This window comes from Sapajus apella, unplaced genomic scaffold (genome assembly GCF_009761245.1).
Source record: "Sapajus apella isolate SASKATOON/1434 unplaced genomic scaffold, GSC_monkey_1.0 scaffold28, whole genome shotgun sequence".
In the NCBI taxonomy this organism is placed as follows: Eukaryota; Metazoa; Chordata; class Mammalia; order Primates; family Cebidae; genus Sapajus; species Sapajus apella.
Window position 1 is genome coordinate 24767698 of NW_022436968.1, and position 17060 is coordinate 24784757.

The 17060-nt window shown below is 37.8% G+C and overlaps 1 protein-coding gene across 11 annotated transcripts in view; it reads right to left on the bottom strand.

Moving 5' to 3' along the window:
• The window catches only part of UBR3 (ubiquitin protein ligase E3 component n-recognin 3), a 257591-nt gene that overhangs the window by 175546 nt on the left and 64985 nt on the right, over positions 1–17060 (bottom strand). For all 11 annotated transcript variants that reach the window (XM_032293027.1, XM_032293018.1, XM_032293016.1 and 8 more), the window contains 2 exons: positions 13445–13624; positions 11803–11936 (listed from right to left, as the gene is read on the bottom strand). In XM_032293027.1, coding sequence (XP_032148918.1) covers positions 11803–11936; positions 13445–13624 — 314 coding nt within the window. The remainder of the gene's footprint in view (positions 1–11802; positions 11937–13444; positions 13625–17060) is intronic.

Consider the following 17060-nt stretch of genomic DNA (forward strand, 5'->3'; position numbering starts at 1 on the left):
GAGCAAATTACTTACATTTTATGAGTCTCAGTTTCTCTATATGTAAAAAATGGATGTAATATGATCTACTTCCCAGTACTGTTCTAAAGAGGCAAGTGAAATGATGTACATACAATGCTCTGTATCAGATGTTAACACTATGTCTCACAAGTAGTTAAGTGCTTCAAAGAGTCAAGACCATATTCATCTTCTATCAAGTCTGCAGTAACCTATAGTTGCCACCGGATGAAAATTTTGCAGCTTTTCTCCTCAGAAAACAAACATCAGCAAAATTCTAGAAATGTGTCATCCCTTTATCCAATCTTCACGTCGTTAGTTAATCTAGCATTAAAAATATGATGCTCTACTGACTGAGCTATCTGGGTAGTCTTACTTCTTTTTTTTTTTTTTTCTTGAGACGGAGTCTTATTCTGTTGCCCTGCTGGAGTGCAGTGGTGCAATCTTGGTTCACTGCACCCTCTGCCTCCCAGGTTCAGGTGATTCTCCTGCCTCATCCTCTTGAGTAGCTGGGATTACAGGCACGTGCCAGCACACCCAGTTAATTTTTTGTATTTTTAGCAGAGACAGGATTTCACTGTGTTAGCCAAGATGGTCTCCAAATTCCAAAGTGCTAGTATTACTTTTTTAACTAGGCCTTAATGTTTTCAAGAATCAAATAGCATTTGGCCAGGCGCGGTGGCTCACACCTGTAATCCCATCACTCTGAAAGGCCGTGGAGGGTGGATCACAAGGTCAGGATTTCAAGACCGACTTGGTCAGCATGGTGAAACCCCATTTCTACTAAAAAAGCAAAATTAGCCGGGCGTGGTAGTGGGTGCCTGTAATTCCAGCTCCTCGGGAGGCTGAGGCAGGAGAATCACTTGAACCCTGGAGGCAGAAGTTGCAGTGAGCCAAGTAAGCGCCATTGCACTCCAGCCTGGGCAACAGAGCGAGACTCTGTGTCCAAAAAAAAAGCATTCACTGCAATCAAAAAAAAGACAGTAATTTATCAAGTGAAATTTCCTTTTAATTACTTAAACCTTAAGTTTTACATTTTACAGTAAAAAAATTAAACAGAGAAATATTTTTTTTCCTATAAATAATAGTGTTTCTTCCAGTTTATACTTCTAAACCCTGACAGCACTGCAAAAAGCTTTGGACATTCTTGCTTTAAAAACAATTATAGCAAGTGATAAACAGCACTGGTTTTTAAATTAGATGAATTTGCTTCCAAATTCAGCTCCTACTTGTAGCTATGTAACAAGTTATTTAGCCTCTGAAAGAACAGAATGATGCCACGTACTTTATAGGAGATACAATGAAGGTTAGATAAGAATGTATTAAAAGTGCCTAGAACAATGTCTCACATAGTGTAAGTGCGTACCAAGAGAATGTCTTATCTAGGAACCAGATGCTCCTATAACCAAGAAGTTACTCTCTCAGATACTGCCAGGACAACAGGAGCCTGTTTTCTCTCTGTTCTCTTTACTTCATAGATTAGGAGAACCATACCGCATTGTAATCCTAGCCTTCAAAGCTGAAATATGAACTACTGCCTGGAAACAATGATTTTTCATTATCAAAGAAATAAGCATAACCCCAAGCACCTCATAATTCAAATTCACCCTAAACCCAGTAGTCAGAATAATCTTCTTAAAATATTGCTTTTTTTATATCAGTATCACATCAACCCACTTTACGGAATCTGTCTTCCACTGGCTTACATACATGACACGGCATTCTTCTGATTTTTCTCTTCACCTTATCCCTAATATCTAAATATCAGTCCTTTCTTCAGGGTTCACATCTCTTTTCTCCCTATTTAATCTTATTACATCCCTTGGTGATATATATCTTCTATATGCCAAAGGGTCTAGAATGTATATATAACCTCAGTGCAAACTTACTTTTCGAGTATGAGACTCACGTGGCCAACTTCCTATTCACTATTTCTACTTGGACATTTCAAGGGCATCTCGAACTTAACCTATTTAAAGCTAACTCTGATATCTCTAAACCCAATTTTCTCTCATCTTTACTACCTTCATAAATAGCACTTCCATACACAATTTGTCAAAAGTCTCTCTCCCTCATCAATAATGTACAAGCCTATAGATTCTACCTCCAAAATACATCTTGAATATCCCAAATATACCTTGAACATATCTCAAATATATGCTACCTGAATGTCATGCTTAGACAATAGCATCTTTTTATTTAACTGACAAATAATAACTGCAAGTATTTATGGGGTACAATGTGATACACACGCACGCACGCACGCACGCACACACACACACACACACACACACACACACACACAAATTGTGGGATGAGTGTATCAAGCTAATTAACACATCCATCACCTCAGACACTTATTTTTTGTAGTGAGACCATTAAAAATCTACTCGTTTAGCAATTCCAAAATGTAAAATACATTATTATTAACTATGGTCACCATGCTGTGCAGTACATTTCAAAAAGTTTTCTCTTCTCTAGCTAAAACTTTGAACTCTGGTCAAAATCTTCCCATTTCCCACTCCCTCAGGCCCAGCTTCTAGAAACCACCATTCTACTCTCTACTTCTCTAACTTCAACTTTTTTAGATTCTACATATAAATGAGATCAATTTATCACAGTATCTTAATTGGTCTATTTACTGGTCTTGCTGCCTCCCACCCACCATACTCCCACTCAAATCCAGTCTTCTGCAGGAACAGAATGATCTTTTAAGTGTAAATCTGATCACATCAAACCCATGCTTAAAAATCTTCAGTGGCTTCTCCTTAAAATGGAATCCAAGAGTCCTTAACACAATCTGCAAATACCTGCAATAATAATTTGATCTCTGCCTATCTCTCCAACTCCACCTTGTTTCGCTCTATGGTTCCAGCCACAAATTCCTTAAAAGGACCAATCACTATCCTACTGAAAGTAGGCTATTCCATCCTACCTCTCCCACCACCACCACTAACCCCAGTTTAATCTTCACAGAGCTGGCTCCTTCATATTCTTTCTTCATAAAGGCATTCTCTGATACTCAAATCCAAAGACTGAAGCATCTATCTAGATAGTGTCTGGCATATATTTTTTGAATGAATGAACAATCAAACCTCATATCACATGACAGTTTCTTGATAAATGCTACAGTGGAAATTAAAGTACACTATAAATACAAATCTGACTGGAGGAATAAGGGAGATTATATACCTGAGTCTTGAGAATTTTTGAAGAAAACTAAAATTTTGAAGAGTTAATATTAGTTGTTCATCATATTGTTTAGAATCACTACCCAGGTCCCACTGCATATCAAATGAATCAAAACCTCTCACACTGGGGCTTATGCACAGGTACTTTTCAAGCTTCCAAGATAACTCTCATGCAAGAAAAGCACTGAGCCAAGAAAACAGAATGAAAGAGCATATGCCAAAGAAAAAGGCTAGCTTGAACAGAAGCACAGGAATCAAGAAAGGACACCACATGTTGAGGAATATTAATCAATTCAATCAAGGCATGGAGGGAGACGGGGTATAGGAACATGAATTATAGGCTGAGGTGGGCTGATCACCTGAGGTCAGGAGTCTGAGACCATCTGGCAAACATGGTGAAATCCTATCTCTACTAAAAATACAAAAATTAGCCAGGCATGGTGGTGCACACCTGTAATCCCAACTACTTGGAAGGCTGAGGCAGAAGAATCACTTGAATCCAGGAGGCAGAAGTTGCAGTGAGCTGAGATCACACCACTGCACTCCAGCCTGAGCAGCACAGTGGGTGAGACTCTGTCTCAAAAAAAAAAAAAAAAGATAATGAATTATGAGAGACAAGTTGAGAGCAACTTGTGGAGAATTTTAAATGTTTCTATAGAACAAGCAGATGTAATCCTGTAGACTGATGAAAACCTCAATGACTTTTAAGTAAAGGAAAGGGAGACATGTAGAGCTTAGAAAAGTAACTTTGGTGTTGAGATAGATTATAGCAGAAAGAGTCTAGAAACAGGAAAACCAGTTAAGAAATTACTTTAATAGGGGAGGCATCCAAGATGGCCGAACAGGAACAGCTCTGGAGTGCAGTTCCCAGCGGGAACACAGAGGGTGAGTGATCGCCGCATTTCCAAACAAGTTTTTACTGTACACAGACCAGGTGATTCCCAGGCAGAAAAGCACCATGAGTTTCCAGTATAGCTGTTTCAGCCAGTACAGCGAGCATCCGCACAAAAACTCACACAAATCCGACCAGCTGTTTCAACTGGCGCCTGGAACGCCTGACAGACAGAGTGACCCATTCAACTGAAAAAAAGGGGGCTGAAATACGGAGCCAGGTGATCTGCCTCTGCCAGTCCCACTCCCACAAAGACCAGCAATCTGAAACACCCTGGACTGAGAGTTTCACAGCAAGCACAGCTGGACCCGGGACAGTCCAGTTCTGTGGTGGGGGAAGGGCATCTGCCATTACCAAGGCAGTCCACCAGTACCAAGGCAGTCTGCCATTACCGAGGCAGTCCACCATTACCAAAGCAGTCCACCACTACCAAGGCATTTCTAACTACACCTCTATGAACAAAACCGCAAGGAAGTTCACACAGCAGCTGGGCAGAGCCCACAGCAGATCAGCTATGCCTCTGCTGGCAGACTGTGACTAGGCTACCTCCTTGCTGGGCAGGGCATCTCTGAAAAAAGGCAGCAGTACATCAGGAACTTATAAATAAAGCCACACCTTCCCAGGACAGAGTACCTGGGAAAAGAGGTAGTTATGAGTTCCACTGCAGCAGCCTTAAACATACCTGCCCAGCAGCTCTGAACAGAACAACGGAGCTGACAGCTAAGCACTTGAGCTCCTATAAGGGATAGACTGTCTCCTCAAGCAGCTCCCCGACCCCTGTATAGCCAAAGAGACACCTCATAAAGGAGAGCTAAAGCTGACATCTGGCGGGTATCCTTCTGGGACAAAGATAACAGAAGAAACTGGCAGCAACCCTTACTGTTCTGCAACCATGCAGGTGATCCCCAGGCAAGCAGGGTCTGGAGTGGACCTCCAGAAGTCCTAGAGGAGAGGGGCCTGACTGTTAGAAGGAAAACTAAAAAACAGAAAGAAATAACTTCATCATCAACAAAAAGGATGTCCACTCAGAGATTCCATCTGAAAGTCACCAACTACAAAGGCCATGGGTAGATAAATCCACAAAGATGGGAAGAAGCCAGCGGAAAACGGACGAAAATACCCAAAACCAGAATGTCTCTCCTCCTCCAAGGGATCAAAACTCCTCACCAGCAAGAGAACAAGGCTGGATGGAGAATGAGTCTGATGAACTGACAGAAGCAGGCTTCAGAAGGTGGGTAATAAGAAAATTCTCTGAGCTAAAGAACATGTTCTAACCCAATGCAAAAAAACTAAGAACCTTGAAAAAAGGTTTGACGAAATGCTAATGAGGATAAACAGCTTAGAGAAGAATATAAATGAATTGATGGAGCTGAAAAACACAAGAACTTTGCGAAGCATACACAAGCTTCAAGAGACGAACTGACCAAGCAGAAGAAAGGATATCAGAGATTGAAGATCATCTCAATGAAATAAAACGAGAAGGCAAGATTAGAGAAAAAAGAGTGAAAAGAAATGAACAAAGCCTCCAAGAAATATGGGATTATGTGAAAAGACCTAATCTATGTTTGATAGGTATACCTGAATGTGATAGAGAGAATGGATCCAAGCTGGCAAACACTCTTCAGGATATCATCCAGGAGAACTTCTCCAACCTAGCAAGGGAAGCCAATATTCAAGTCCAGGAAATACAGAAAACACCACAAAGATATTCCTCAAGAAGAGCAATCCCAGCGCATCTAATCGTCAGATTCACCAGGGTTGAAATGAAAGAAAAAAATGCCAAGGGCAGCCAGAGAGAAAGATCAGGTTACCCACAAAGGGAAGCCCATCTGACTCAAAGCAGATCTCTCAGCAGAAACCCTACAAGCCAAAAGAGAGTGGGGGCCAATATTCAACATCCTTAAAGAAAAGAACTTTGAACCTAGAATTTCATATCCAACCAAACTAAGCTTCATAAGCAAAGGAGACCTAAAATCCTTTATGGACAAGCAATTGCTCAGAGATTTCATCAACACCAGGCCTGCCTTATAAGAGCTCCTGAAAGAAGCACTAAACATAGAAAGGAACAGAGTACCAGCCAATCCAAAAACGTACCAAATGGTAAAAAGCATCGACACAATGAAGAAACTGCGTCAACTAATGGGCAAAAGAACCAGCTAGCATCAAAATGGCCGTATCAAATTCACACATAACAATATTAACCTTAAATGTAAATGGGCCAAATGTCCCAATCAAAAGACACAGACTGGCAAATTGGATAAAAAGTCAAAACCCATCGGTGTCCAGTATCCAGGAAACCCATCTCACATGCAAGGATATACATAGGCTCAAAATAAAGGGATGGAGGAAGATTTACCAAGCAAATAGAGAGCAAAAAAAAGCAGGATTTGCAATCCTAGTCTCTAATAAAATAGACTTTAAACCAACAAAGATCAAGAGAGACAAAGAAGGGCATTACGTAATGGTAAAAGGGTCAATGCAACAAGAAGAGCTAATGATCCTAAATATGTACACACCCAATACAGGAGCACCCAGATACATAAAGCAAGTTCTTAACCACCTACAAAGAGACTTAGACTCCCACACATTAATAGTTGGAGACTTTAATGCTCCACTGTCAATATTAGACAGATCAACAAGACAGAAAATTAACAAGGATATCCAGTACTTGAACTCAGATTTGGACCAAGCAAACCTAATAGATATCTACAGAACTCTCCACCCCAAATCCACAGAATAGACATTCTTCTCAGCACCACATCACACCTACTCTAAAATTGACCACATAATTGGAAGTAAATCACTCCTCAGCAAATGCAAAAGAATGGAAATCAGAACAGTCTCTCAGACCACAGTGCAATCAAATTAGAACTCAGGATTAACAAACTAACTTGCACAACTTCATGGAAACTGAACAACTGGCTCTTGAACATTGACTAGATAAACAATGAAATGAAGGCAGAAATAAAGATGTTCTTCAAAACCAACAAGAATGAAGACACAGCATACCAAAATCTCTGGGATACATTTAAAGCAGTGTGTAGAGGAAAAATTATAGCAATGAAGGCCCACATGAGAAGCAAGGAAAGATCTAAAATCGACACCTTATTGTCAAAATTAAAGAACTACAGGAGCAAGATCAAAAAAACTCAAAGACTAGTAGAAGACAAGAAATAACTAGGATCAGAGCAGAACTGAAGGAGACATAGACACAAAAAACCCTTTAAAAAATTAATAAATCCAGGAGCTGGTTTTTTGAAAAGATCAACAAAATAGACCTTTAGCCAGATTAATAAAAAGAAAAGAGAGAAGAATCAAATAGATGCAATAAAAAACGATAAAGGGGATAACACCACCAATTCCACAGAAATACAAACTACCATAAGAGATTACTACAAACAACTCTATGCACATAAACCAGTAAACCTGGAAGAAATGGATAAATTCCTGGACACTTGCACCATGCGAAGTCTAAACCAGGAAGAAGTCGAAACCCTGAATAGACCAATAACAAGGGCTGAAGTTGAGGCAGCATTAACAGCCTACCAACCAAAGAAGCCCAGGTCCAGATGGGTTCACAGCTGAATTTTACCAGACACACAAATAGGAGCCAATACCACTCCTTCTGAAACTATTCCAAACAATCCAAAAGGAGGGAATCCTTCCCAAATCATTTTATGAGACCAACATCATCCTGATTCCAAAACCTGGCAGAGACTCAACAAGAAAAGAAAACTTCAGGCCAATATCCATGATGAACATAGATGCAAAAATCTTCAATAAAATACTGGCAAACCAATTGCAACAGCACATCAAAAAGCTTATCCATCATGATCAAGTAGGCTTCATCCCAGGGATACAAGGCTGGTTCAACATACCCAAGCCCGTAAATGTAATCCACCACATAAACGGAACCAAAGACAAAAACCACATGATTATCTCAACTGATGCAGAGAAGGCCTTTGACAAAATTCAACAGCGCTTTATGCTAAAAACCCTCAATAAGCTAGGTATTGACGGAACGTATCTCAAAATAATAAAAGCTATTTATGACAAACCCACAGCCAATATAATACTAAATGGGCAATAACTGGAAGCATTCCCTTTGAAATCTGGTACTAGACAAGGATGCCCTCTCTAACCACTCCTATTCAATATAGTATTGGAAGTTCTGGCCAGAGCAGTCAGGCAAGAAAAAGAAATAAAGGGTATTCAAATAGGAAAGGAGGAAGTCAAATTGTCTCTATTTGCAGACAACACGATTGTATATTTAGAAGACACCATTGTCTCAGCCCAAAATCTCCTGAAACTGATAAGCAACTTTAACAAAGTCTCAGGATACAAAATCAATGTGCAGAAATCACAAGCATTCCTATACAGCAATAACAGACTTCAAGAGAGCCTAATCAAGAAAGAACTGCCATTTACAATTGCTACAAAGAGAATAAAATACCTAGAATACAACTAACAGAAATGTAAAGTACCTCTTCAAGGAGAAGTACAAACCACTGCTCAAGGAAATAAGAGAAGACATAAACAGATAGAAAAACATTCCATGCTCATGGTTAGGAAGAATTAATATTGTGAAAATGGCCATACTGCCCAAAGTAATTTACAGATTCAATGCTATCCCCACCAAGCCATCTATGACCCTCTTCACAGAACTGGAAAAAAACACCTTAAACTTCATATGGAACCAAAAGAGAGCCCACATAGCCAATTCAATTCTAAGCAAAAAGAACAAAGGTAGAGGCATCACGCTACCTGACTTCAAACTATACTACAAGGCTACCGTCATCAAAACAGCATGGTACTGGTACCAAAACAGAGATATAGACCAATGGAACAGCAGAGAGGCCTTGAAGGCAATGCCACAGATCTACAACCATCTGATCTTTGACAAACCTCACAAAAACAAGCAATAGAGAAAGGATTCCCTGTTTAATAAATGGTGTTGGGAAAACTGGCTAGCCATGTGCAGAAAGCAGAAACTAGACCCCTTCCCAACACCTTACACTAAAATTAACACCAGATAGATTAAAAATTTAAACGTAAGACCTAACACCATACAAACTGTAGAAGAAAACCTAGGCAAAACCATTCAGGACATAGGCATAGGCAAGGACTTCATGACTAAAACACCAAAAGCATTGGCAACAAAAGCTAAAATAGACAAATGGGATCTAATTGAACTCCAGAGCTTCTGCATGGCAAAAGAAACAATCATTAGAATGAACCAGCAACCAACAGAATGGGAAAAAATTTTTGCAATTCACCCATCTGACAAAGGGCTAATATCCAGAATCTACAAAGAACTAAAACAGATTTACAAGAAAAAAAAAAAAAAACCATTCAAAAGTGGATGAAGGATATGAACAGACACTTTTCCAAAGAAGACATATATGAGGCCAACAAACATACAAAAAAAAATGCTCATCATCACTGGTCATTAGAGAAATTCAAATCAAAACCACACTGAGATTTTAGTGATTGCCATTCTAACTACCTCACACCAGTTAGAATGGCAATCATTTAAAAATCTGGAGACAGCAGATGCTGGAGAGGATGTGAAGAAATAGGAACACTTTTACACTGTTGGTGGGAGTATAAATTAGTTCAACCATTGTGGAAGACAGTGTGGCAATTCCTCAAGGACCTAGAAATAGAAATTTCATTTGACCCAGCAATCCTGTTACTGGGTATATATCCAAAGGATTATAAATCGTTCTATTATAAAGACACATACACACATATGTTCATTGCGGCACTGTTTACAATAGCAAAGACCTGGAACCAACCCAAATGCCCATCAATGATAGACTGGACAGGGAAACTGTGGCACATATACACCATAGAATACTATGCAGTCATAAAAAACAATGAGTTTGTGTCCTTTGTAGGGACATGGATGAATCTGGAAACCATCATTCTCAGCAAACTGACACAAGAAAAGAACATCAAACACCGCATGTTCTCATTCACAGGCAGGTGTCGAACAATGAGAACACATGGACACAGGGAGGGGAGCATCACACACCCGGGTCTGTTAGGAAGGACTAGGGGAGGGACAGCAGGGGGTAGGGAGTTGGGGAGGGATAACATGGGAAGAAATGCCAGATATAGGTGACAGGGATGGAGGCAGCAAACCACATTGCCATGTATGTACCTATGCCAAGAGTCCTGCATGTTCTGTACATGTATCCCAGAAACTAAAGTGCAATAAAAAAAGAAATTACCTTAATAATCCATATTTTTAAAATACAGAGAAATAATGGAAAAAAGCAGAAGAGGAACATTTCAGGAATGAAAGAAAGATTCACAGTATCTGATTACAGGCTGAACACAGCTAGAATAGCAAAGGGAGAAAGTTTCCAGAACAGACAATTACATAATTTAAAATACCACTAAATGACAACAAGGTCACAAAAGGAAATATAGTATGGACAGATAATTTTTAAAAGTTAACTCAGGACCTGTGAAAATTCATGTACCTACAAGGGGATCTACATGAATAATCAGACCTGTTAGAAGTTTGAACCTGGCAACATAGTGAAACCCCTTCTCTACTAAAAATATAAAACTTAGCTGGGTGTGGTTGTGCACACCTGTAATCCCAGCTACTCAGGAGGCTGAGGCAGGAGAATTGCTTGAACCTGGGAGGTGGAAGTTGCAGTAAGCCAAGATCGCGCCACTGCACTCCAGCCTGGGCAACAGAGAGAGACTCCCTCCCAAGGAAGGAAGGAAGGAGGGAGGGAAGGAGGAAGGGAGGGAGGTAGGGAGGTAGGGAGGGAGGGAGAGAGGGAGAGAGGGAGAGAAAGGACACGGAGGGAGGGAGGGAGGGAGGGAGGGAATGAATTTCAACCTAGTTAAGACTAACAAACCTGTGAGTCATCTGCATTTAGAGAATGGCTGAACTAATAAAACAAAGTATAAATCTACTTAAAGAAACATACGTTTAAATGGTAGATGGAAGAGAGCTTCATAATAATAAAGAGCAGGCTTTAATACCCCATTTCTCTTTCACTTTGTTTTTAAAAGGTCAGTAAACAGACTGAGAAATTCAACTATTTTTAAATGAGCTGACCAAGTCACCCAAGTAAAAAAGAGGTAGAATCAAGATTAGAACCCAGGGCTTCAAAATATTTCCACTACAAAATCTTGTCCAACATGATTACTGGTATAAAATAACTGGCTGGAACTTCATGGTGTCCATATATCAAAATTTTAGTCAAGTCTTTAGTTTAATTGAGTCAGGGGATTCCATTTGTCTAGACTGCCCAAAGTTTCTGGAGATCCATCAAACCAATGCTTATAATATTATATATTATAATATACGTAACAATAACTAGATGTTTTATGAAATTTATACTTGTTTTGTCCTTGGAATCTTAAAAGTGTAAACTTTATGGAAGACTATCCTAGTCCTTGAAAGATAAGAAGCATAAGGCGACTGATAATAAATGAAACAATAAAGATGAATTGAAGACTAATGAAGTTCCAAAGACTGTTCACAATGGCAACAGGCTGGAAAGATCTGATAATAATAAATTCCAAACTGCCTAAGAATAAAAATTACTGCCTCAGGTCAGCTTTCATAAAGCTGAATTCAATTTGAAACAAAATTAAACACTGCACATTATATACAAGTGAACAAATCAATATTTTCACAAGTCTTTTTCTAAAATAATTAAACAAAGATATTAAAAAATATTTCCAACATACCCTAACTTTACAATGCGATAAGAGTCCCCACATTGGCTGTGCACAGGCCTCAAGTTCAGCAGCAAAGGCAGCATAGTAGGTCTGAGACTCAAATTCCACATGTTCATTTAGTTCTCGCTTGTTTAAGTTCATACCTTGCAAAAATTAAAGCAGATTTAAACCTTGTCAAATGGAAGCACACATTCAGATTAAATATCAAATACATTTAGCAGTCCCAAACACATTTTATGCACACAAATGGCATTACTGACACAGTACATATAGAAATAATTACTAAAAACAAAACAAACTAGTCCTTTCAGAATTTTTTACAATGTTTTCTTAGAAATATTTTATGAATTGTCTCATATAACAAATTCAACATCTTTTAATAAGAAAGTCAAAACAATTTTGTTAGTTGAAAGTTTTGTGTGTTATAAATCTTTCTCAGAAAATAGAATTCACATTTCTATATTAAGGGTTACAAATGCTTCAAAGCCAAGCACAGTGGCTAATGCATGTAATCCCAGTACTTTGGGACACCGAGGCAAATGGATTGGTTGAGCCCAGGAGTTCTAGACCAGCCTGGGCAACACAGTGAGATCCTGTCTCTATTACAAATAAAAAAATCCAGTTAAATATACTCCTGTTTCTTTTCCAATCATTTGACATTTTTCCTAACTCCTTGGTATGTTTTATAAACAATTTATCAAAGTACTTACAAACACCAATTAAAATAATGAGACATTTCTTTTTTTATTTTTTATTTTTGTATAAGCATTCCCTTTATTCCATAACCTAGCCAGCATCTGTTACTTTTTTACCATATATATATATATATATATATATATATATATATTTATTTATTTATTTATATTTTGTGCCTTAAGTTCTGGGGTGCATGTACAGATCGTCCAGGATTGTTACATAGGTATACACATGCCATGGTGGTTTGCTGCATCCATGCCCCCACCATCTACACTAGGTGTTTCTCCTAATGTTATGCCTCCTCAATTCCCCCACCCCCTGCTAACCCTCCCCAATACCCCTCAACCCTCAATAGGCCCTGCTATGTGATGTTCCCCTCCCTATGTCCACGTATTCTCATTGTTCAACACCCACTTATGAGTGAAAACATGAGGCGTCTCGTTTTCTGTTCGTCAGTTTGCTGAGAATGATGGTTTCCAGCTTCAACTATGTCCCTGCAAAGGACATGAACTCATCCTTTTTATGGCTACATAGTATTCCATGGTGTATATGTGCCATATTTTCTTTATCCAAAATATTAATTAAAAAATAAAAACACTGACAATATCAAAAAGAAATTTTTGTTTTTAATATTCCAGAAGTTAATTTTTTGTAGTCAGATTTATCGTTCTTTTATGTCTTGCTTAATTGCTCTTGTGCCTATAAAATCTTCCTCTAACTCAATTCTGACCTATCTTTTCTTTGTATTTCTAGTTGTTTTTTAAGCATATAATCCTTGTCTGTCTAAATTTTACTTTTGTAAATCTTATTTTTTTCTGTTAAAAAAATAAAACAAAATAATGAGACATTTCATGTGTAGCCTGAATGATGTGCTATTGTATTTTAATCAATATTTAATAATTTAGCATTAGGAATTTTGTAAACCAAAAAATTAACGAAGGGGTAAAATTCATACCTTGAAAGAAAGATACAAAGTTCATCCATGTAACTAACAAACCATGATCCTCCAAAAATCTCTTTGCCACACTTTGATGAGAAAGAATATTAATAAAATCACTAACAAGAGGCCAGTAAGTGTTATTCTTCAGTAATGCTTCTCCACAGTTTACCACCACATGTAAACTATTTTCTTCATCTAAAAAAGACACATCCCAAAAATTGCATAAGGTTTTTTTTAAAAGTTTAGCCAATGATACAGAATATATACACTTTAGAATCAGATATGCCTAAATTCAAACCCAAGCATTCCATTTAATATCTATACAGCTTTAAGCACAATATTTACACTCTCTGAATCAATTTCCTCATCTATAAAGTAGAAAATAAAAATGCCCATCTTAAAAGAATTACATGAAGCATTAATAAAAAGCGCTTAACACATCATTATAATTATTATCACACATCCAATATATGACATGATACTGAGGTAGCTTATTTTCTTGATTCTAATTTTCTTGATTCTAATGATATAATGCAGTATTTTCTCTTCCAATCACTTTTACCCCTACATTAATCTCATTTCATCTTATCAATCAAATCTGTATGATTTCTAGAGAGGTACATTTAGTTGCTTTCTTCTATTCAAAAACTATCTCAATACAATTTTTAGCAAAAAATATTTCAAAGATAAAAGAAAAAAACACGTAAAAAAAGGGAAAAAAAGACCACAGATTTCTTAGGCATTAAAAAAAAATCCTCAAAATTTAAATACATCATTGGGGTGGTGGGGGGATAGGCTTCTACAAAATCTTTATCATTAAAAATTGTTAGTATATATACATTAGCTCTCTTTAACCTATTTCAACTTCACTGACTCACTGTACTAAGGAGTTTCCATTCCCACTGTAAAACATATTAATACCCATAATATATGGAATATTCAAGGCCAGCAGCTCATTCTCTGTACACAAGCTGAGGCATATGGCTACCTAGTGTCAATTTTTGCTCCTATTCATGCTAATTGTTTTTATCATAATCATACAATTTAAATCAAAAATATATGAACAATGACATGTGAAAGCACAGAGAGGTATTACAAAAAGTGAATCACATGCTTTTGAGAGAGAATAAAAATAAGTGCCAGGGAAAAAAGCTAAAAAACCTTGAGACAGAAAAATCATAAAAGCCTCTAAGTATTTTACACTCAGATTTATATTCTAACTCTATTTTAAAGAGACTAAAACTGGAATCCACAGATGATGCTTTATAGATGTGCTATTTATAAAAAAGATGAGCGAGAACTCCAGTCAAGAAAACCACAACCTGAAAATGCTTCACCCAAAGTTAAAAGATTGCAGAATGAACACATAGTTCTGTTTTAAGTTAAAATACAACGTTTAAGGTATACATCTTTTTTTTTTTTTTTTTTTTTCAATGATGGGGATCTCCCTATGTTGCCCAGGATGGACTCAAACTCCTGGGCTCAAGCAATCCTCCCACTTCAGCCTCCTCAGTAGCTGGATTACAGGTGTATGCCACCACACCTGGCTCATATTTTTTAAATGATTCCTCACTTTAACCACCTTATTCATCTACCTACCTACCTGTCATACTCATCAGTCAGGAGTACCTCTAGGGCACTTTTAATTTCCAGACTTAGGTTTCAGTCCATAGAATTATTTTACCAAATATTAAACAAGTTTAACAATAGCTAAGAACAGGACCCACTAAAGTTAAGTATACTCTTTTTCAGTACTTCTCAATGGACGACAGAGGGTCTAATTCAATGAGGAAGTACGATTAGGGACTTTTTACACATTATTAATACCAACCCCTGAGATTCTGAAAAGCAACCCCCTTGACTGACAACTACTGAGCTAGTGAGCCATTGATATTGATGTAAGAGTGCTAAGGGATGCTGGGAATTTTTCAGTTAAAAATTGAAAATCACTGTTCTATTTAATTGAAACCAGAGGATGAATACGCAGAATATAATTAATCAAACTTGCTATTTTCCTGACACTGCTTAAATACTACTGTTCTTGTGAAAAACGTCTTGGAATCATTAATGAAATAAAATGATTAGCACTTCTATTTTTACTCAAACTGGTACTTTCCTCATTACAGATTTAAAGAGCAATGATTCAGTGTTAAATTCAGTCATCAACAAATATTTATTGAGCACCTACTAAGGGTCAGGTTTTCAACTAATCACTGAGAATAAAGTGGTAAATAAATCAAGATTCAGATGATCTCTGTCTTCATGGAGATTAACATCTAAGAAGGCAGAGTGTGATAAGGGCTGTAACAGGAAAAGTACAGGGAGTCATAAGAACAAATAAAACTAGACTACAATTCAAAAAAAGACTTGGCCAGGCGCAGTAACTCACACCTGTAATCCCAGCCCTTTGGGAGGCCAAGATGGGCAGATCACCTGAGGTCAGGAGTTTGAGACCAGCCTGGCCAACATGGCAAAACCTGATCTCCACTAAAAACACAAAAAAATTAGCCAGGCCATTCAGGAGGCTGAGGCAAGAGAATCACTTGAACCCAGAAGGTGGAGGTTGCAGTGAGCCAAGATTGTGCCACTGCACTCTAGCCTAGGTGACACAGCAAGACTCCATCTCAAAAAAAAAAAAGAAAAAGAAAAGACTCTTCTGAGGAAGTGAAGTTTAAACTGAGGCCTATAAAACAAAGCAGGAATTTGGATTAAGCAGATAAACTAATGAGGGTGGAGCAGATGGTGCTATAGGTAGAAGGAGCAGTACATAAGAAAAAGAATCACTTGGAGAAAGAATGCAGAGGATGCATGGTACAAATGAGGCTATAGGGTATTATAAATCAGTGTCAGGAGTTTAGAGTCCACATGAAAAGAATGGCAAGTCAGTAGGGGGTTTTAAGAGGGAGAACATTATAGAAGTGTAATGTGCAAAGTGACTGAAGGAGAGCAGCAACAACCAGAGATAAGGGGCCTAGAGATGGCCATGACCTGAACTATGGTGGTGGCATAAAGATGCAGTGATGAAGAGCCTATGTAAAGATATTCAGAAGATTTGAAGGACAGAGTTGGTAACGCCTACTATATCTGCAAGGAGTAAAAAGAAGTCAAAGACGACTCCTAGGTTTGGGGGCTGCATAGGTGTTTAGATGGTTAGACAGTGGAAGCAAAACACATACTCACGTGCTCATGTACACACACATACACACAGGATAATGTAAAAGAAGCCAGATTAACAGAGTGATAATGAGTCTTTGCTGTAGACAATGTATATCTGAGGTGTTTACAGATATCCAAACAATATGGTTCAATAAGTAGTTTGATATGCAGGGCGGAAAGGCAATCTAGGATTATGAGCATCTACAGATATGCCTATGTTGTGCAATACATGGTTTTAGATTCCGTTTTATACAGACTGTTTCAAAAGACAAATTCTAACATTTCTAGAACACGGAAAATTATGAGCTATGTTTGGAACCACAAAGCATATGGTATAAAATTTAATTTTATAAAAAAGTATAAAATTGAATATAAAAAAGCAAATTCTCATTGTATCAACTCCTGTATTTATTAAAAGTATAAATAAAATTTTAAAATACCATCTAACAACAATTCAAGCCAAGGCTAGACAGAA